Source organism: Leucopleurus acutus (genome assembly GCF_964270905.1).
Source record: "Leucopleurus acutus genome assembly, chromosome: 12".
Classification (NCBI taxonomy): domain Eukaryota; kingdom Metazoa; phylum Chordata; class Mammalia; order Artiodactyla; family Delphinidae; genus Leucopleurus; species Leucopleurus acutus.
The window spans coordinates 18,067,428-18,091,134 of NC_139154.1; the positions used below are offsets into that span (position 1 = coordinate 18,067,428).

General features: G+C 41.3%; 1 protein-coding gene across 4 annotated transcripts in view; it reads right to left on the reverse strand.

Moving 5' to 3' along the window:
* The window catches only part of TMEM131 (transmembrane protein 131), a 193,555-nt gene extending 180,767 nt beyond the window's left edge, over positions 1-12,788 (reverse strand). For all 4 annotated transcript variants that reach the window (XM_082851816.1, XM_082851815.1, XM_082851814.1 and 1 more), the window contains exon 1: positions 12,340-12,788. In XM_082851816.1, the coding sequence (XP_082707942.1) occupies positions 12,340-12,520 (181 nt within the window). In that variant the 5' untranslated portion in view covers positions 12,521-12,788. The remainder of the gene's footprint in view (positions 1-12,339) is intronic.
* Between the last annotated feature and the right edge of the window lie 10,919 nt (positions 12,789-23,707).

The window sequence follows — 23,707 nt, forward strand, 5'->3', positions numbered from 1 at the left end:
GGTTGAGAGTTCGCCTGCCGATGCAGGGGACGCGGGTTCATGCCCCAGTCCGGGAAGATCCCACATGCCGCGGAGCGGCTGGGCCCGTGAGCCACGGCCGCTGAGCCTGCACGTCCGGAGCCTGTGCTCCGCAACGGGAGAGGCCACAACAGTGAGAGGCCTGCGTACCGCAAAAAAAAAAAACTAGAAGTAATGAAGTAAGCAGAAGAAAGGAGATAATAAAAATCTTAGCAGAAATAGAGAGACAGAGAGAGATTAATAGGGAGCAAAAAAACCCTGAAATCTGTTTTCCAGAAGAATATTAAAATTAATAAACCTTTAGCCAGATCAAGAAAAATTAGAAAAGACACAAGTTATAAATATCAGGAATGAGAGAAGTGTCACTAGTACAGATTCTACAAATATTCAAGAAATAGGAGAACACTATGTACAACTTTTTCAATGAATCTAATGACTTAAATGAAGTAGACAAATTCTTTGAAAGATTTTAATTACCAAAGCTCACTCAGAAAAAGACAGATAACCTAAACAGCCCTGTATCTTAAAAGCTGAGATTATAACTAAAAAAAAAAAAAAAAAGCCACAAAAAAAATTCCCGGCCCAGATGGTTTCAATTGTAATTCTTTGATTGGTAACCACATATTATGGGGAAAATAACACCAATTCCATGCTGACTCTTTCAAAAAACTAAAAAGGAAAAAATACCTCTCAACTATTTCTGAGGCCAGTATTTCTCTATTACCAAAAGCAAAGACATTACAAGAAAACAGAATACTCTCTCTCATGACTACAGTTATAAAAATTCTATTATAAAGAAAACAGTGACAGATTTGGCCAATACATTTTTAAATAATAATAATAAATAGAAAAGTAAAAAATAAAAATGCAAATGGAAACTTGGAAAAATATGAAATCGTTAATTGTATATTTAAGTCAAAAAGAAAAATTCAAACACCAACAGAAAGATTGACAAAGATGTGACCAAACAACACAAAAGAAATACAAACAGCCAGCAAATGTGTAGAAGAGTTCAGTCTTACCAGCAATTTTTTTTTTAATGTGCCAGGCACTGTGCTAAGGGCTCAACACCCACGACCTTGGTAACTCTCTGCAATAACTCCATGAGAGAGGTGCTATTATTACCCCTACTCTATGGATAGTGAACCTGAGACAGACAGTGGTTAATGCTACTTACCTACAGTCACATCGCCAGAAAGCAGGAGATGGCCAGAGCCCAGACCCACACTCTGAACCACTATTTCTACTTCTCAACTTCCTACCTCTTGTGGACTTCGCTCTCATTAATTTAGATAACTCACGGGGTAAGTGTGGTATGTTCTTCCTACCCCATCTCCTTGCCATGCACAGTGGAATGGTGGTCCCCAGAATTCCTTCCTTGTTGATGCACACTTTGACTTAGGTCCATAAATAGAACACTGCCTTGCGTCACCCAGAATTTCTCAAGGTTATGTGATCTTAGTACCCCAGCTGGAGCTCTAACCCTCCTCTCTCTGAACCTGAGATACATCTTACACCTAAGTGCATCACTCAACCTGGTATGAAACCATGCCTAAGAAACACTAGCAATTTTTAAAAATCAGTTAAACAAAGGGATGTCTTTTATTGCCAAGTGGGCAAGGACTTAAAAGAAGGACAACAGCCAATGTGGGAAAGCGGGCACCCTCACACAGTATTGTTGAAATATATGAATTGACAGTTTTCTTCAAAGGCAATGTTGGCAACATCTGTTTTTTAAATGGGGAGTACAGGGGAGAAAAATGGGGGAGAAGAGAGATGATGACTGATGTTGGTTCTTTCTACCTGATAGATTACAGAAATTTTTCTCAATTTACTCATCCATATTTTATAATGTTTCATTTTTACAACCAACATAAATTTTTTTGTGTGAAATTAAGAAGTTTTCTCAAACTGACCTCTAAGTTGTATGCACAAGAAAAACTATTATATACTACACTGTCTCATTTTATTGGAAATTAAAATCCTTTATTATACTCTCACAAACAAGCAACCCGCAGCAGTACTGACAGCCACAGAGGAATTGTAGCCAAGAACAAAGAGATTTAGGAGAAGAAGGAAGAAGGACTGTGGCTCCGCACAACATTAATGTGAGGATTAAAAGAGGTAAGGCATGCAAAGCAATCAGCACGTGCTTGACACAAAGAAAGAACTTGATAAACATTAGCAATCATCATCAAGTAATTCTAGGCATTACCAACTATAGGCAGTAACTGCTTACATAATACATTCCTGAAATGGTACAATATCAAACTTGTATAAATATTATCATTTCACAAATACTTTTTCTTCATTCTGGTTCAACTTTATGACCATCTTTATGGTTTACTGCTTCTCCTACCAAGACAGAACTCAATGTGTTGAACTCCTTAAAATGCTAGGTCCAGGAAGAATATGACCTAGTCCTTAACTTGCAGAAGCTCAAGATCCTATACAAGTATAAATAAACCCAGATGCAGCTGGGAAGAAACTGACAATATTCAGAAATTATTTTCTATTTACAAGAATCTCTAGGATTCCAATAAAATTAGATCTAATTGCCAGCCTGCTCCCTTCTTACTTTCCCCTCTTGTCAACACTATTCTCAGTAACCTATTTTCGAGTCCAGCCATAACCCAAGAGAAGCCCCCAGTACAGTGAGGTAAACTTCTAAATATGAAATAACTCCCTTACCTGTGAAACAACTACTGCTGAACTAGCCCCGAAAAGAGACATTACCTCTTGATAGTGCTAACCACTACTCCATTATCCATTTTCAAATCAAGAAGCAATACTTCACACGAGCCCATGTCACAAATTCATGGAAGCACTTTTTAAAAGTGATCTGGTTAGAAAAGCACACCGCCCTCTCTTAGACACTGCTTAGACACCAAGTAAAACTTTAGAATGACAAATTTGAACCTTATTTCAAAGCTCTTTATAAGTACAGTTAAGTCTTAGAAAGCATCTTTGTACCAGAAACAATCTCCTAGGAAAATCTTCTGCTTCCAATTTACTTATTCCCCTCCAAATAAAATCTAAGTAGGGCCTGTGCCACACCATGAATGCAAACCCTAATTACTTTGTACCAATAGACTTGGCTTAGGCTATATCTCAAATTTACTGCTGAGATAGGTTTTTATTAGCATATGTTTTGATTCAAATGTATACTGTAACTACATAGGAAAAAAAGTAGTTCTTAAGAACCAAAGTTAGACTGTCACATCATTTTATAATCAAAACTGATTAAGAAAACAGTCACAAATTGTTAGAACTTAAGAGGCTTAAAATACATTTCATTTTATAGGCAAATAATCTAAGGAACTACCTTAAGCTTGCAGAATTTTTTGTTTCAAAAGCAGACCATGTTTCTTTTATCAAAAACTAGTTCACAACCCTTAGTCATACAATGCAGGTGTGATTTACAATAGCATCAAAAAAGAATAAAACATCTAGGAATAAATCTAATAACCAAGGAGGTGAAAAACTTGTACGCTGAAAGCTACAAGACACTGCTGAAATAAAATAGGACACACATAAGTGGAAAGACATCCCATGTTCATGGATTGCAAGATGTAATATTATTAAGATATCAATATTACCCAAAACAATCTACAGGTTCAATGCAAAACCTATCAAAACCACAATAGCATTTTTTGCATATATAGAAAAATCCATCCTAAAATCCATATGGACCCTGAGAAAACCATAATTCAAAAAGAGTCATGTACCACTATGTTCACTGCAGCTCTATTTACAATAGCCAGGACATGGAAGTAACTTAAGTCTCCATCGACAGATGAATGGATAAAGAAGATGTGGCACATATACACAATGGAATATTACTCAGCCATAAAAAGAAACGAAATTGAGTTATTTGTAGTGAGGTAGATGGACCTAGAGTCTGTCATACAGAGTGAAGTAAGTCAGAAAGAGGAAAACAAATATTGTATGCTAACACATATATATGGAATCTAAAAAAAAAAAAAAAAGTTTCTGAAGAACCTAGGGGCAGGACAGGAATAAAGATGCAGATGTAGAGAATGGACTTGAGGACACAGGGAGGGGGAGGGGTAAGCTGGGACGAAGTGAGAGAGTGGCATGGACATATATACACTACCAAATGTAAAACAGATAGCTAGTGGGAAGCAGCCACATAGCACAGGGAGATCAGCTCAGTGCTCTGTGACCACCTGGAGGGGTGGGATAGGGAGGGTGGGAGGAGATATGGCAATACAGGTATATGTACAGCTGATTCACTTTGTTATAAAGCAGAAACTAACACACCATTGTAAAGCAATTATACTCCAATAAAGAGGTTAAAAAAAAAATCCATATGGAATATCAAGGGAACCCAATAGCCAATCCTGAAAGAAAAGAACAAAAGTTGAGGTCTCACACTGATTTCAAAACAAATAACAAAGCCAGAGTAATCAAAACAGTGTGGTACTAGTGTAAAGAGAGATTAATAGACCAATGGAATAGAATAGAGAGCCCAGAAATAAACTCCCATGTACATGGTCGCATGATCTTTATACAAGGGTTCCAAGACAACTGAATGGGGAAAGGACGGTCTCTTCAACATATGGTGCTGGGAAAACTGGACATCCACATGCAAAAGAATGAATCTGGAACCTTATCTTACATCATATACAAAAAGTAACTCATAATGAATATCAAAATGTAAGACCCCAAACTGTAAAACTCCTAGAAGAAAATACTTCAGGGAAAAGCTTCATGACATTGGATTTGGCAATGTTTTCTTGGATATGACATTAAGAGCACAGGCAACAAAAGCAAAAATAGACAAACAGACTACATCAGACTTAAAAACTTCTGTGCATCAAAGAATACAACCCTAAAAGGCAACCTACAAAATGCGAGAAAACATTTGCAAATCATCTCTCTGATAAGGGGATAATATCCAGAATATATAAAGAACTACTACAACTCAACAACAAAAATAACCCAATTAAAAAATGGGCAAAGGACTTGAATAAATATTTCTCCAAAAAGGATATACAAATGGCCAACAAGCATATGAAAAGATGCTCAGGACTTCCCTGGCAGCACAGTGGCTGGGAGTCTGCCTGCCAATGCAGGGGACATGGGTTCAAGCCTTGGTCCAGGAGGATCCCACATGCTGTGGAGCAACTAAACCCATGAGCTGCAACTACTGAGCCTGTGCTCTAGGGCCCATGATCCACAACTACTGAGTCCGCGTGCCACAACTACTGAAGCCCACGTGCCTAGAGCCCATGCTCTACAACAAGAGAAGCCACTGCAACGAGAAGCCCATGCACTGCAAGGAAGAATAGCCCCTGCTCGCCGCAACTAGAGAAAGCCCTCGCACAGCAATGAAGACCCAACACAGCCAAAAATAATTAAATAAGTCTTAAAAAAAAAAAGAAAAGATGCTCAATATCACTAATTATTACTGAAATGCAAATCAAAACCACAATGAGATATCACCTCACATCTATTAGGATGGCCACTATTAAAAAGAAAAAGAAATAAGTGTTGGCGAGGATGTGAAGAAACTAAATCTTTGTGCACTGTTGGTGGAACTGTAAAATGGTGCAGCTGTAATGGAAAACAGTATGGCAGTTGCTCAACAAATTAAAAATAGAAGTACTATATGATCTAGCAATCCCACTTCTGGGTATATACCTAAAAGAAGTAAAAGCAAGATCTCAAAGACACATTTGCCCACCCACGTTCACAGCAGTATTATTCTCAATAGCCAAGAAGTGGAAGCAACCCAAATGTCTATTGGACAATGGATAAACAAATGGATAAACAAAATGGAAAAATGATATATATATGTGTGTGTGTGTGTATATATATCATTATATAAATATATACATCATTTTATAAATATATATCTTTATATAAATATATATTATATATATTTTGTAAATACATATATCATATATATAATTATATATATATGACATATATATACACAACAGATTATTCATCCTTAAAAAGGAAAGACGTTCCATCACATGCTACGACATGATGAGCCTTGAGGACGATATGCTAAGTGAAATAAGCCAGTCACAAAAAGTTAAACCCTGCATGATTCCACTGATATAACGTATCTAAAGGAATCAAATTCACAAAAAACAGAAAGTCGAATAGTGGCTTCCAGGGGCTGGGTGGAAGAGAAAAATGGGGAGTTGCTGTTTAACGGGTAGAGAGTATCAGTTTTGCAAGATGAAGAAGTTCTGGAGACCCATTGCCCAACAATGTGAATATACTTGACATTACTGAACTATACACTTAAAAATGGTTAAGATGCAGGGAATTCCTGGCTGTCCAGTAGTTAAGACTCCACGTTCCCAATGCACGGGGCATAGGTTTGATCCCCGGTTGGGGAACTAGGATCCCACATGCCACGCAGCCAAAAAAAAAGGTTAAGATGGTAAATTTTATGTGTTTTATTTTTTACCACAATTATATATAGAAATAAATAAAATGAGTCTGATGCTGTATCATGACAGACCATGTCAAGGATCTTCTTAGACCTTAGACATTTTTCACACCTTTGCCCTAAGTGCTATATTCAACAAAATGAATCAAGAGTTATCGTTTTCTAAAAATCTTTCTAAAGCAATCACAAAGGAATGAAAGAAAAACTGATCTACTACGGATGATAATGACTGCTTAATCCAAAAACACCTTCATAAGAATGAACAAAAGCACCAGAGATGAACTTCTGGAGCTCCTAGACTTCTCACAGAAGTCTGAAAGAGATTTCATCACTGTCAAAAGCTGATGCCACTACAAGCCTTTGGATTATCTCCATTTCCTCTGAAGACAGGGCCAGCTTCTGAGACTATTCCACATGTCTACACTAACTTGTCGCACCAATCTAGAACTAAGAAGTACATGAATTCACAGAATGCAGTGTAATTTCAACCTAAGCAATATACCAGGTACCTAAATCATCAAGAGCTAAGAGTCGAGTCAGGGGCTTCTAATACCAAATACCTGCTCCATGGATCATCCATTCATGAATTTCCTTGGTTTCCTTTTAAGAATGTGCACGATCCAGATGGCCTGTGATCATTTTAATGGTTAAGAAGTTAATAGAAAGTGATATAGATGTTTACAGTTGTTAAAAAAAAAATTCACCTCACTTGAATACTTAACACATTGGTTTTGCATGAACTGGCAGGACTGTTCTTTATCCAGCTGGTATACAAGAGAATCTACTACCTTAAGTACTCATTCAGGATTAAGCAGCTCGACTCGGGAGAGATGGCTTGCAAGGGAACCCTAGCTCAACTACCTACCAGCTCTGTTACCTTGGGAATATTACTTAATTTCTCTGTGCTTGCTTCATGATCTATAAATTGGGGCTTTATGAGGATGTGAAATATTAAAATCTAAAAGTAACAAAAGTGATGGTTTAGATAAGTATATGTTACTCATTTTAGTTACAATAGAAAGCAACATGTAGGGAAGAAAAAAGTAGTGTTGCCCTATGTCTTACTGTAGCAGAATTGCTAACACCTGCATCCAAGTTCAGAGTTTTACCTGTACTGTGGACTCTCAATCCAGGTTTCAGATATGAGAAGGGGAGGATAAGGTCATTCTCGGTGGCCCTCTGTTTAAAACTGAATGCCTGTTATGTATTAATACACACTGCAGATGTTGATAGAGGTTCTGCCCCATAGAAATTCCAGACTGGGTGAAGAATGACACCCATAAAACAATTTAAGGAGCTAAACAAGGCAGTATATGATTAAGTGTCAAAATGAATAACAGCTGAGTAACAAAGACAATGCAAACTGAGAGAGGGGACTGCAGGACTTTAGAGAAGTGGAGAGAGTTGGGAAGTGAGGGCCTAGGGCAGTGCCCCAGGCAGGAGGCCGGAGGCGGTGGGAGAGCTGCCCAAGAAAGTTAACAGACACTGATGCCACTCGATAAACGGTCAAAATCGAGACCAACGTGGCACAGAGAATAATCATGGCATTAATAAAAACTGGGAAACCAGAGGTAGCGCCAGAGAATTCTGCTCTGGACATGTGCAGCGTGTGCTGGTGGCCAGATGTGCGTGAGAAGGAAGACAGCCAACGGGCAGCTGCAGAGCAGTGACTGACAACAGGGCAGGATGATAACCAAGAAGTACAAAGTCACAGAAACGAAGGAAGAAAAGTTCCAAGAAGCAGCTATCAACAGTGCCTGATGCTGCTTACAGCAGATAAGGAAAAATTCAGCCAGAGAAAAAAGGCCTCTCCGCGTGACAAGGCCAATCAGAAAGCTCAAGCTCCATGCAGATGAAGGAGAATTTCTAGAAGATCAAAAGCACCAACAATGACTTCATTTTCCCCCAAGAGTAGCTTTGCTTATTACTACTCTGGATGATAACAAATTAGATGATTTCACACCTACTCCCAAAAGCTGATTTTTTGGGCAGGTGTCTATGGGGATGGCTGCAAGCATGGCAAAGAGGAGCAAAACTGTCCTTAGCGAGAGAAAGAGAGAACACACTTTTTCCAACTAGAGGATTCCAAGGATCCAGGCAGTAGCAAACAGCTTTTCGTAAAAGCAAGCAACGGAAGTTCTTTAGTGAAGCACTATGAATGAATATTCTACTTACTAGGCCCTAAATTAAAAAGTAATCACTCTACCCCCATGCAAGGATTAAAACATTTCACTCTTAAGAAAATCACTCTTAAAAAACATTTTTAGGGCCTCCCTGGTGGCGCAGTGGTTGGGAGTCCGTCTGCCAAAGCAGGGGACACAGATTCGTGCCCCGGTCCGGGAGGATCCCACATGCCGCGGAGCGGCTGCGCCCGTGAGCCATGGCCGCTTAGTCTGCGCTCCGCGACGGGAGGGGCCACAGCGGTGAGAGGCCCGCGTACCGCAAAAAAAAAAAAAAAAAAAAAAAAAACATTTTTACATTATGAAGTAATAATTTGATTAGAAGAAAGCAAATACCACTCCTGACCAATTCTACCATCCTAAGACAAAAAACCTAATCAAATTAGGTTTTTTATCTCTTTTCTTCTGGCCTTTATTCCTAAGCACTTTGTTCATATGCTTTGGAGAGAGAACACTTTTGTACCCTCCTTCTGCACTTCTGTCACAAATAAAGCTTTAATTTGTGCACGAAACTGAAGTATCTGGTAGACAAATTTAAAAGTCCTAAGAAAGACTGTCAAACTTCGCCCTGCCATAAATCGCCAATTAATGATAAAACATGTGACACAAATATAAATTGTCACAGACTAAAACAATCACATTCCTGAAAATTTATCCAACTTTATATTTACTAGATGCATAAAATGTAGCTCTTCATTCATGATAAATTAAAAGACAACCATGCCCTCCAAAAACACATTTCACAAGGAAACTATATTATACATGATATATGATGCTTTTTTCCAAAAGCTCTTATTTGCTTGTAATAATGAATGGGCTGATTTACAAATAAAAATACCACTAAAAGTTATACGTTTAAGATGTACACACGTATTTTCACTATATATATTTTAATATATTTTCATTACACACACACCCCCCTATTTTCATTCTTCTTAATATCTAGATCTTAGCTTCAAGAAAAATCTTGACCCCAATCCAGAATAAGCAAGTTAGTTGTAGTAATTACAGTAACTTCCACCTCTGGCAACTCTTTCAGAGGTCCTTACAAACTGTAGAGCAGAGTCAAAACATCTTCAAAGGTCCCTTTTCTCTGGACTAGTGAAACACACCCCCATAGATCAGTGAAGGCAAATGTTAAGATATAGGAGTGTTAAGACATACAGGATGTTAAGACAAAGAATGGTTCACGCTTCTGACTTAAAATTAACAACATCTAGTCCAAACATGAAAAACTGCACTAGGTAATCTAGCTATTTCTGCTGCTTTCCTTCCGAAGACAATGAGTTTTATTTTGTTTTGAAGATTTTTTAGTGAGATTCTGCTGCAATAGAAATATGCTAAAACACAAAATGCCCAGAGAAACATCATTAAAATTGCAGGTAAGCCTTAACTTTGAAAAATTATGCTGGTTTATACTGCCAAAATAAACACAAAAAGTCCTCAGGATGTAAATGGACAAAGTGAACTCAGCTACCTTCAGAAATCTGCCCAGATTTTCTGGAAAAAAAACCCAACAGCATCCTTTGCGGGGTGAATGGTGCCAAATTTGCAGTATCACATTCATGTAAGAAAATCAATCTCACTACTACTCAAACAAAAACTACCAGAATCTGATCAGCAAGGAGGCTGAAAGCACTGGCCATTTTTGGAGCTACCTTCATGGAATATTTGATTAGAGCCAGATCCATTTACGATGGACAGAGTCCTTGTGTTCTATATTAGTAATAATTACCATCAATACCTTGAATAGCTAATTTCTCCATCCAAATTGTTCATCCAGACAAAACATGGGCCACAAAAGGTGTCTGATTCTGCCAGGACCTCTGGCTGATTCGACCACATCTTTTCATCCTTGTACACCCTGGCACGTATTCTCCTCCCTTAACCCTTACATTTACGGGTATTAGAAGAGGTGTATTAAAACTTATAAACCATACAAAAGGGAAACTGGCAAATATAACCTAGGCTGACATTTCTCAAACAAGGGATTTGTTTACTTAGGTATACAATGAGAATTAGCACATAAAATGGCTCTTGGAAAAATAAGCAGCAGGATGACAATACAAACTTAATGTTTTACTAGACTCAATCATTTTATTTCCCTGTGCTAATGACCCATGAGTATAATCAATCACTGAAACAAATGTTAAATGCCTACTGTGTGCCTGGCACTGTGCAAGGTAAGCAAAGGCAGAGAAAAAGCGGGACACAATACCTGCCAAGGACTACCTTACACTCAAGGAGACATTAACTTATTGTACTATTTCAGACTTACTGGACACCAACTACATGCCACGCTGTGCTGGGCACCATGGCCACACAAGAACCAGCTGCAGATCTGTAACCAAAGATGAACTATGACAACCCCAGGCCTGACTAGTCCTAAAGTAGCAAAATTTTATTCAGGAAATAATCTTGCCTCTGTCAATTAATCCTTTCTACAGATGGCAATTCTCTGAATAACTTTCACCTATGTTAACCCAGACTAAGGCTGCTTAGAGTTAAGTGAGAGGATGTACTGTTCTGAGCAAAAAAATAAACAGTAAACTGAAACACACTCTGCACTTTAACATTAATTTGGTTTGCTCTGCTGTTGCCCTCAGTAACAATAAAAAGCAAGTGACTTTAGTTGTAAAGTAGAACATCAACCTTAAAGTCATTGCGGCAAGAAATTATTTTCTTTGCAGTGGCAGTTTAGTGTGAAACAGAAGCTAAACTAACAAGTTTTGCTTAGCTTTTTAAAAACCATTCACTTTTAGTGATTTCTTCATGAAGGCTCTGTGGTCACTCATTTCCCCAGGCTCAAAAAAAACACGTAGTAATGACAAAATTACAGATCTGGTCTTCTAGGTTACAAAATGTTTTAACCCTGTAAAAGTACCGGTGTTACAGTCATACAATACTAACGAGAGTTTTAAAAATAGGGGTCAGCCCTTAACTGTAAATTATAGATAAAGGTTTGCAAACTAGAAACTTGACATTGGTTTTTAAAGTCTTTCACATTAAAGACAATGACACCCAATTAAGTATCTTAAAACATGTAAAAAATATAAACAGACTTTCAATAGCTCAATAGAGAGCTAAGCAGAATTGTACTATAGAGAGAGAGAATTGTTAGCTAAACAATCATCAATATTGCAAAGCGATACTGAAAAGGGAAGCTGAAAAAACAAGATTCCTCCTCCCAAAATGTTTGAACAAATGCAAAGTAAAATTCGGTAAGCTGTCTTGAAGCCTTTCCACCAGTCTCGCTATTTTTACATTTTAAAGTGAGCTCTGTTCGCACGCCGCTATTAAAACCGCAACCAAAAAAAAAGTGTCCTCAAATTTGCCTATTAACAGCAATCAAGTCTAAAAATATGCCCCTCTACCTAGTGAGCCAAGTGGCAACAATATATGAGAACTCAGGAAGTTTTGAAACGGCAGTGACAGGAGACAACAGGGAAGACGAGGGGAAGGAATCACGGAGAACAAGAGCAACTCCGTGCGGCCAACGCCGCGAGTTGGCATCCGAACCGCAAGTTCCCGGCTCGGGACGGGACTCGACCAAGCAACTTCGCGTCGGACCGAGCCCCGCGCTCGGCCGCCCTCCGAGCCCAGAGCCGCAGCCCTTCCTCCCCGGCCGCAGCCCGGCAGCGGCCTCCGCGAGGGCGCGGTGACAGCCGCGGGGCCGGGCCCGGGAGATGCCGGCCGGCTGACACCCACCTTCCTTCTCGGCCCGCGCCGCGGCCACGACGAGGGTCATCACCAGGTGCAGCGCTCCCAGGAAGCCGGCGGCCGCGCTCCGCGGGCCCCCGCCGCGGCTGCCCGCGGGCTCCAGACCGGCCCCGGGGGACGTGGAGGCGGCGGCGGCTCCTGCTGCTCCTCCTCCGGCCCGCTTCCCCATCCCTGCCGGCCGCGGGCCGCCGCGCTCGAGATCCGGCGCGGTCCTTCTCGGCTAGGCGGCGGCGGCGCGGGAGCCGTGGTCCGGGCTCTGGCCGCGGCGCCGGGGGTGAGAGCGGTTCTGGGCCCAGGGCTCGGACTCCGGGCGTGGGTCTGGGTCCGTGCGTGCGTGTGAGCAAGAGTGTCAGTCACGGCCTCGGCCTCTGCATCGCTTACGGAGAGTCGAAGCGGAGAGGCCGCGGGTCAAGCACAGCGGTCGGCCATACTGGAAACGGGCACGGGCCGCGGGCTTTGGGCGCTGGCCTGCGAGGGGCGGGGCGCGGCCCTGGGCACCGCCCCCGCCGTGTCGTCACCTGGGCAGCCCGCCTGGCAGTCTGCCCGCCCCGGGGTCCGTGGGTCGGAACTCGTCGTCCCGCCCTCGGAGGCCCACGGCTTCAGTGGCCAGGCGGGACGAGGGCAGCACACCCCCAGCCCGTCACCCCTGGCCCGCAGGGGAGGAGGAGGAGGGAGGCAGGCCAGGGCCCAGCCGCCAGGACTTATGATGGCGGTTCAGGCTTCGCGGAGGCAATGACGGCGATCACGTGCGGACCGGGAGGCCTGGCCGCGCAGCCGCCCTGGCACGGGGGCGGGGCCGGGGCCGGGGAGGGGCTGCGGAGCGCTGGGGCCGGCTGGGACGCTGCTGTGAGCAGGGGACAAACCCCTGCATCCCTGGTACTGCAATGCGAGAGCCTTCCAGAGGACTGAGTGCGCATCCAGACCTCGAGACCCAGCACGGAAAATGCAGTCCAGTGACTCCTCCTGGCCGCACCTCCGCCTCTCCGCCGCTTCGAGAATACCCATGGCCTGATTGAGTTCCTGGTGGCGCTGCCTTGGGGACGCGGACCTGCTCTGTTCATCTTTGTATCCTTCAAGACACAGCACCCAAGAACGCTTAATGGACTCCTCCTGCCCTTGGACTGTGCCCACTTTGCAGCGAGAAAGCCCTTTGGGGTGTGTGTGTGTGTGTGTGTGTGTGTATAAAACAGCAGTGTCCCTGGAGGCAGAGGGCAGACTGTTCTTCAGAACAGCGTCCAGTGTTCATGCTGGCTTTCTCCGTCTTGGAATAATTCTTAAGACATTTTATTCACATATTTCCTTCAAGGCTCAACACAAATGCCGTCTCTTTTAGTCTCCTTCGGGAAGCCACCTCATACCTCTTAGATGCCCTTTTCACCTTAGGTCAAGGTTCTTCGTGGGCGTGGCTGTTCGCTACAAACTCCCTCTTTAATCAATTAGTAACCTCCCCTAATTCCTAATTTAGTAACTATCTTAGTAACTTCCCCTAACTACAGAGCCGTTTGCTTATGCTTAGCAGGATTTGTTGCGTGAATCCTTGTATGAAGGCCAAGTCCACCCCTAATACGTCTTGGAACAAACTACGTGGGAAAATAAAATTTCAGGAAGACTTAAAAAAGAAGCTCGAAGTGCTACCCTATGCAGTAGTCTTCTTTGTCAAGCAAGCACTTTGCATTTTAATAGCCTTACTCTGATTTTTGAAAAGCACTTTTACTTTTCTGAATATTAGAGTCAGAATTTAATCGAATTTTGTTCTCGATATAATTAAATAGGAATAATTAGTATTATCTCTAAGTTGGCTTTTCCATGTTTGTATCCGGAAGGCTTTTAACTCACCGAAGAAATCAAGCCCAAGGATAAGTAACTCAGTGCCTTAGCTGGGTCAAAACTTACCTTCAAGGTGCGGCACAGGGACTCAGCAGCCCTTCACCGACTACCAGGTTCAGGGCAGACAAATCTCTTCAACCATGAAACGCTCAGGTTCTCTTACACAGGAATCGACCACATCCTCTGATTAGCCTGAGGCTCAAGAGCCCCATGGGAACTAAGCATATGGCTATAATTGGAGCCTAGACATACACAGACCTGTTTGATCAGAGGCTGATTTCCCATGAAGCTAATGAAGCTGAAGCTTTAGGGCCCCTCTCTTGCACAAGCTTCTTTCAAGGCCCTGCATCTAATTGTGTGTTTATAAGCTTGTATTCTTGTTCTTTAAGCCCCCCGTCCCCAATAGCTGTGTAAGCATTTAGGGCCCACCATACCTGAACCCCCCCTGTGCCTGATGGATGTTGGGAGTCACAGGGGTGATGATGGTAGTTTGTTCCCAGGAAAGGGCAACGAGACTGCTGGGAGAATAATAATAAAAGAAGAACTTACTGGACAGCTTGGTAAACTGTGTTGGAGAGCACCTGGAGTTGAACCGCCATCACCCCATCATCCCCTCTCCCCCAACAGCCATGTGCCTTGGGAAGGAGAGAACTACGTTAAAACTGAAGGAACTGGGAATTCCCTGGCAGTCCAGTGGTTAAGACTCTGAGCTTCCACTGCTGGGGCCCGGGTTCAATCCCTGGTCGGGGAACTAAGATTTGGCGTGCTGCACGGTGCGGCCAAAAAAAAAAAGAAAAAAAAAGGCGAAGGAATTATCACCAAGGACCCTTCTGAAGTTCCAATTAGCAGCAGATACCCCTCTAATCCCCTTTGGGGAATTAGAGAGACCTGGGCATTTGGCAGGCTAATTCACTGGCAGAAACAGTGAAAAGCACCTAAACCTGTGGTTCTCACAGTGTCCTCCCCAGACCAGCAGCACCAGCATCACCTGGGAACTTATCAGACATACACATTAGCAGACCACATCCCGGACATGTGGAATCAGAAACTCTGGGTTGAGGTCCTGAGTCTGTCTTTTAACAAGCCACTGGGTGATTCTGATACATGCTCAAGTTTAAAGACTATTGCACTAAGTTGGAACATGCCAGGAACTACGAACAGTTGGGACTCCTCACCTTCTAGTCAACTTTGTTCTCTACCCAGATTAGTAACTATTGGAAGCAGAGTTAAAAGGGACTCAGGTGAACTTGGGCTTAAATCCCAGCCCTGCCTTTATTAGCTACTCATTGATGCCAGGCAAACTACTCAACTATTCTGGCCTCAGTTTCCTTATCTGTAAAATGATATCTAATAAATTGGGGGAAATTAAAACACCATATGAGGCACAGTGAAAGTTCCAATGATCATTGATTTATACTCCCACTTCATTCCACAAAATATTTGAGGAGGCTTACAAGAATACTTTCATTGTAATAAAAATATATATGAATTAAAATTTGGGACCTGGAGGGGAAAATACTGTTGGAGTCCCCAGGGCTCCATCTCACTGGCTCACTGGTTGACGGCACATGGGCTCCTGGTATTTGACACCATCTATACTCTTTTTCAAGTCCCAACTTTACGTCACCAGCCAGACCTCACTGTCCCTGTTGCTGCATCTATTTGACATCTTAAACTCACATGAACTCCTCATCTGTTCCCCAAACCGTTTCCACCCACAGCTTTTCCTGTCTCCAGGGCAACTCCAACCATCAGTTGCTGCTTCTCATCACCTCCATGGTATACTCTGGGATGAGCCCCATCATCTTCTGTCTGGATTTCTGCAAGAGCTTCCTAACAGGTTTCTCTGTGCCCAACAGTAAAAGGAAAATTTTCCACTTACAGCCCTTGCCTAGGAGATACCAAAATGGGATGCTATGTTATACTGCAACTGGTTCAAACCAGCTGAAACTGATAAAGGACTGTGAACTTTGAGTGACCCCTAGGCCAGACCCTTATTAGGCCTAACTGAAGACTTGTTTCTGCCCATTGAACAAAGTTCCCTGTTTGATCCAGCACTGTTCTTTCCTATGAGGGTGCTGGTTTTCAATCTTAGATTAGCATCACCCCCATGAACCCCCTTTCCTCTTTCTAGCACTTAAAAAACCCTGACTTTTCCCAATTCATAAATTAGTAAACTTTTTCACTGATGTGTTTCCTTGCCTGACAAGTATATAAACTCAGCTTTGATTTTATTTTTTTAAGTTCTGGTGGTATTTGCTTTCTTTTTTGACATAAATTTGCATGTTTATAGTCTATTGTCCACAGAGCAGCAGAATGCCCATTTAAAGCGTAAGATACCTCTGTCCCTCCTGCAGTGGCTCCCATCTCCGGGTAAAAACCAAAGCTCTTCTGCTGGCCCACGTGGCTCTACACAATCTGGCCCCCCATGAACTTTGACTTCCATTTCTACTGCACTCCCCTGGGGTCAGTTAATTTCAGCTGAACTCGCCTCCATTGTGTTCCTCAAACACACCAGGGATGCTTCTTCTCCAGGGCCTATGTCCCAGCTCTTCCCTCTGTCTGAAGTGCTTTCTCCTCCCCCAGTTCCCTGCTTGGCTCACTTTCTCACCTCCTTTCAGTCTTAGCTCTGTCATCACCTTCTTAGTGAAGCATACTCTGATCACCATTGTTAATACTGCAGTTTAATAATATATCCAACCCCAAGTCCCAATCCTCCTGACCCTGTGCTCATTTTTTTCTTTTTCCATAAAATTTATCCCTTTCTATAATACTATTTAATTTACTTATTCATTATGTGTTGTCTTGATCTGTCTTTCACCTCCATCTGTTTTGTTCACTGATGTATCCCAAGCTTCTGGAATGTATTAGGCTCTCAGTAACACTTATGGAATGACTGATGTATGGATGAATGAACGAATGATACCAAAAGATAAAGATCGGTAAGACATAGTCCTTTCCCTCAAGGGAACTTAAAGTCTTAGTGGATAAGATAGATAGGTACAAAATGTCATAGGAGGGAGAGAACCAAAGGAGAAATGAGGAGGAGAATTAAATGAAGGCAACTCTGGGTTCCACCAATGTCTTTATTTATCCAGCCTTTGCAACTTCTACTGTTTTTTCTTTGTTTTCAGTTCTCTTTCATCTAGTTCGGAGTATGAATAAAGCCCACAGCAATAAGGGAATAAGAAGAAATGTAGCATACTGACAATCTCCTTTAATGTACAGAGTAATCTGCTCATTCTGTCTGCTGCGTGCCTTATTCCTTGGTAGGTTTTCCATGGCATTGTTCTTAAAAAGAAAAAAAAGCAATTCAGGTTTAAGTCTGTTCAATTATTAGGTAAATTGCTGTAGCCTAGGGTAAGGCAAATAAACCCCAGACGGGTTCATGCTGCAGGATGACGATAGCAGCTTGGGAGATGGTGGGTTGAGCCCACTATTTATGTGGATTTCATCCTACTGGAAGCGTTTTACTCAGATATTCCAAGAAAACTAGATGCCTTTGCAATTTCCAAATTTACTTGAACCAGGGCCTCATCGATGACTGTAACTGCTACCACATTTACACCTCTACTAATAAGCATTTTGCATTAAATGCTAGAATTAACTATGGTTTTGTTCAACATTTTCCTTCCAAGCTGACTGACACATTTTACAAGCCTATATTAGTCTTTCTAGCATTCCCAAAAAACATTTCCATGGCAAACAGCCTAGTTTGAAATAAACCAAAATTTCAGCCTGCCGTTTCAAAGTCTCAACAGACTCCAGTACCTAACTGTTTCTCTTCTAGAATTATTATTAATCCTATAACTTTTTGAGCTATTTCATGTGGTTTGGTGGTCTTTCCATTCAAAGGAGGAAAATAATATTCTTGAGGACAGAGGGTACCTCCAGTATTTTCCCTGTTCCTCTCACCTCCTGTACCATTGTCCTCTCTCATACTCAATAAGAACTTTGATATGGAATTTTAGGCTGCCCTGACTTCCTGAACTTTCCTAAACACCATTATTAAAGAAACCTATTTCAGTAATCATTCACCTGTACTTAAGATATCATGGTTGGATGTTAATTAGCAGCCTTGGAAAGCCACTGGGAGGCGGTGGGGCGGGGGGAATGACATTGAACAATGTATTGACAGACTGGTGTTCCTACCTCTCCCTATTATTTAACCTAACAGTAAAGATTTCAGGAATATTCAGTTAAGATGAGGACCAATATATTTAAGGTGCTCAGATGGAGACCAGAAATGATGAAAAACAAAATTAAAACATTAATGTGTGACAGTAAAATAAAAACATTAGCTGAGATGAAGATGCAGGAGAGACACAATTCTCTCTGCCCAGTCTAGTGTGAGTTCCCTAAATGGGGAACCAAGAATTGGCCATTATGTGTGGAGCTGGTAATGGCGGTCCGAGAGCAGATATCATAGCTGTAACACACACACACACAGACACACACACACGCACACACGCCTAAGCAGTGTTTTCCATAAAGTGAATTCTCCCTTCTCTAAACATCATTACTTTAATTTCCAATATTTTAACCACAAGTTAAATTTGGTGTTGTAAGTCTGGTGTTGTAAAACCATACGACGTGGCTGGCAAAATGTCTTTATGACCATGAATTAACAAGTCTTTGAATTATTCTGAAAAGAAAAGTGTCAGCAAAGAAATAGTCTGTGTCAGAGAAAGACAAATACCATATGATATCACTTATATGTGGAATCTAAAAAAAAAATGATACAAAAGAACTTATATACAAAACAGAAATAGACTTACAGACATAGAAAACAAACTCACGGTTACCAAAGGAGAAGGGGGGAAGGGATAAATTAGGAGTTTGGAATTAACATATACACACTACTATATATAAAATAGATAACCAATAAGGACCTACTGAATAGCACAGGGAACGATACTCAATATTTTGTAATAACCTATAAGGGAAAAGAATCTGAAAAAGTAGATATATATGTATGTATAACTGAATCACTTTGCTGTACACCTGAAACTAACATAATGTTGTAAATCAACTATACTTCAATAAAAAAAGAAAAGAACTTACCAAAAAAAGAAAGGAAGGAAGGAAGGAAGGAAGGAAGAAAGAAAGAAAGAGAAAGAAAGAAAGAAGGAAAGAAAGAAGGAAAGAAGGAAAGGAAAGAAGGAAAGGAAAGAGAAAGAAAGAAAAAGAAAAAAGGAAAGAAAGTCTGAGCAAGCTCCCGGGGAATATTTGTGTTTCAGAGTTCGTCTATATTACAGTTAACATCTGAATTCTATCATAAAGGTTTGATGCTTGAATCCCTTTGATAGTACACAGGCCAGGGAATATTAATAGAAGAGTCCTTGATCTTCATAAAGTATGTGCTCTGTCACACGATGGAAAATATGATTGCAAATAAAAGAACGCTTCTTTTTGTTGGAGAAAATATTATTCTCTTTTTGACAGTGTGGTTTTACTAGTTGTGAATAGCCTTACACCAAAAACTCCACAGGATTTTAGAACAAGCAATGGACCTTAAACCTTTAGTTGAGGATAGCTTTGGAAGTACCCCCTCCACGTGCAGCTATTGTTGGGCAATTATGCAGCCTCTCTAAAGATGTTTCCAGTTTTGTGTTTTTAAAAATGGTACAAAAAATTAACTACTGAAAGCTAGTTGTAAGGATTAAATAAGTTAAGTTCCACGGAACTATCTAGCCCGTGTAAGGTGCCCAGTAGTGTCACTTTTGTAATAATGATTATCATTACAGAACAGGAAACTGAGGCCCAGAAATGAAGGGAGCTGTCCAAGGTAACGGAAGGGCAGAGACATGACGCTCCAGGCCAGGGTTTCATCTTGTGTTTCAACTTCAGGTCTATTTAATATTTTATACATCTAAGGTGTTTTATTTGTCAGGGTGCTCTTTTAATTATTGTATACCTCTTATAATAATGTCAAAGCCCGAAGAATTAAGATTCTACTGCTCTACCTAAAGGACAGCACAGATCAATTCAGTAAAATCATAAGAGGTGAATCCAATGATCCCTCAAGAGGGTTCTCACTAAAAGGTTATTAGCCATAGCTTGACCTTCCCTGAAATCACCTGCTCAAGGCTAACCACTTTGCATGAGTCAAGGTAGGCCAGGTTATGCCTTGATAACATACAACCTCAAACTCTCAGTGACTTCAAACAACAAATTTGTTTCTCTCATCCACTACCTGTTTCTCCAGGACCCCAGGTGATGGAGTAACCTGAGTCACTCACTATAGCACGGTGAAAAGAATGCTTCAGAGGGGCTCGTAATGGAAATTAAATTATCTGATGAGAACTGACATTTCATCACTTCCACTCACAACTTTCGGTAGGAACAAGTCATGTGGCCACACCTCACTTTAAGGGACTGAGGAACTGTAATCCCTCCTGTGGCTGCAAGGAGAGAGGGTGAGACAATTTAATAGCCCTAATGATGACTTAGGCTTTAACCGTTTTTTCTTTCCTTCTTGGAAAATAAGAAGCAGCAGCCTGAAAAAAGATGATGGAAACTGGTTTCAGTTTCTCATCATTTATCACATTGTAAAGAACAACTTAAACTTTTTATCATTTATTGTTTTGTTTCATGGTTTAATATATTTTATTGTGAATATTATCACCAATGAACGCTTTTAAAAGCAGTTGGGGGATTCTAATTTTAATTTTTAGAGTTTGTACATTAAAAAGGCAATAACAGGGACTATTGGAATACTGGCTGGACTTTTGATGAAGAATTTTTAATTATCTTAGATGTGATAATGGTTATTGATTTTTTAAAATGAGAATTTATCTTTTAGACATACATTCTGAAATATTTATGAATGAAATTATATGATGGAATTTGCTTCAAAATAATCTACAGGGTAAATGGCTGCAGTGGGTAGGGTTATAGAGGAAAGATTAGTCATGAATTGATCAGTTGCAGCTGGGTGATCGGTGCGGGGCTTCATTATGCCAGTCTCTCTACTTTTAGGTATGCTTGGAATTTTCTGTTTTTTAAAAAAAGCAACAATAGGCTTTCAGCTGCTTCAGCCCCAGATCTAGCTTCTCTACATATGGCTAAGAAGGCATCCTAGACCATCACTTGTGCCAGTGGGGCCTGACCAGAGAGATCAAGTCATCAAGCCCTGGGTCATATTTCATCCAAAGAATTCTTGCACTTGCCAAATATCTGAAACAACCAAACTTAGCCCAGGGTGGCAGCAGATAATGCCCATGCCTTGAAACACCTGGTGGGACCACAGAACCACTTCCTCTTGCCTGCTGAGGAGGCCAAGTGCTCAGAGCCTCCTGAGGCCACAGTAGCTGGCACAGTCCAACACCTAAGACTTGAGTCCAACCCTGGGCCAAACTCCTCTTCTTAGGTTACTCTGTGACCCTGGCAGGACACCAAAGTTCCTTTGGTCATTAACAGGGTGCACAGAGACCTGTGATCTCTTTGAGGTGTACAGAAAGGTGTGGGGCCTGAGCCTGGGCCACACAAAGACCCAGGGTAGGACACAAGGGCTACTATGAATGTTCCTCTGCCCCCAAGACCCTTGGTCTTCAGGTCAGATCTTTTCCCCTGAGCCAGTCCACTCTCGGCTTCAGGCACTGCCAACGTATTCTGACGGAAGCACTACTTGTGAGCATCACCAGGGTGATACCTGGCATATAACCCATCCTTCCTCTATGAGCACTGCTCCCTTGCCCACAGGGGTGGACCTCTGGTCATGGGTTTTATCCTCCGTGATCTTGTTTCGCTGTCATAGTTGATTGGCTATGAACTCCTATCCCAGGCTGGTCCAATCAGATTCTCTTGAAATTTATGACAAAGAAATATGGACATGGAAGATGAATTCTGAGTTATGTAAATGACAGAGCTTACATAGGACCATCAACAAACTCCTGCTGCAGAGTCCTCATAGCTGCCTCGAGCCTCACTCTCCTGAGGACTGGTTGCTTAGCATTTCCAGATGCCATGAGACAATCCATTACCACCAAATATGTATATATTTACACATATATGTATACGTAGGTACATGTATTTTTTTACGTATGTCTCCATAGGTATATATATTGAGATCTCTTTCTGTTTTGAGTGCCTTGAAGAGTGTGTGGGATGCCCCCAGGATGACCTCCAATGATCTCCACATTCTGTTATTCACAGCTTTCTCTACCCCCCACCCCTGAGTATGGGCTGAGTCTAACATCACTTCTAATAAACGGAATGTGGCAAAAGTGATATGACTTTACTTAAAGGATTAGGTTACAAAAGTCTCTCTCTGTTTCCTCAGGGGGACGAAAGCTGCCATGTTATGAATAGCTCTGTGGATAGGCCCCCTAGTCAAGGCTGTAGCCCAGAGCCAGAAAAGACCTGAGGCAGCCAACAGCCACATGAGTGAGCTTGGACGATAACTGGGAGCCTTGAGATGACTGTGAATACAGGCCAGGCTGACCCTTCGATGACAGACTTGTGAGAAACCTGAGCCAGAAGCACCCAGATGAGCCATCCCCAGATTCCTGATAACAAACGCATGTTGTTGTGAGCAGCTAAGTTGGGGCTAATTTGTTACACAGCAATAGATACCTGATACAAGGGGCTGGGATTATTAAAAAGAAAATCTTAAAAACTGATGAAAATGAAAGGAGAACTAGACTAATCCAAAATTACCAAGCTGATTTGCATATTCCTCTATCAGTATTTAAATAGAAAACGTAGACAGAAATCATAAGAACAGAGATTTACACACTTTCCACCAACTTGACCTAATCAATGTTTCTGGAACACTCCACCTAAGAAGAACGGAACACACAGTCTTTCCAAGTGCTTATGAGTTTATCAAGATACACCATCTCCTGGGCCATAAAACAGTCCTCGATAAGTTCATCAGGACTGAAATCATACAGAGTATGTTCTTTCACCACCATAGAATTAAAATAAAAATCCATAATAGAAAGATATCAGGAATATGAAAACCCCAACATGTTTGGAAATTAAACACTTTAATTAATGCATGCGTCAAACTGGAAATCTTAGAATATACTTATAACTAAAGGATAATGAAAACCCAACATATCAAAATCTGTGGGATGAAGTTTATGTATCACTTAGAAGGAGGATAACTTTAAATGCTTACACTAGAAAAGAAGAAAAGTTTCAAATCAATGATGTAGGCTTCTGCCTTAAGAAGCTATAAAAACAGAAAATCAAGCTCATAAAAATAGAAAGAGGTAAATAATAAAGATAGGAATGAAAATTAATGAAATAGAAAGCAGGCAAACAACAGAGAAAAGTCAATTAATCTCAAAATTGGTTGTTTGAAAAGATCATTCTTTAGATTCCACATATCATTGATATACGATATTTGTCCTTCTCTGTCTGACTTACTTCACTTAGTATGACAATCTGTAGGTCCGTCCAGTATACCACAGGGAACTCTACTCAATACTCTGTAATGGCCTATATGGGAAAAGAATCTAAAAAAGAGTGGCTATATGTATAACTGATTCGCTTTGCTGTACAGCAGAAAGTAACACAA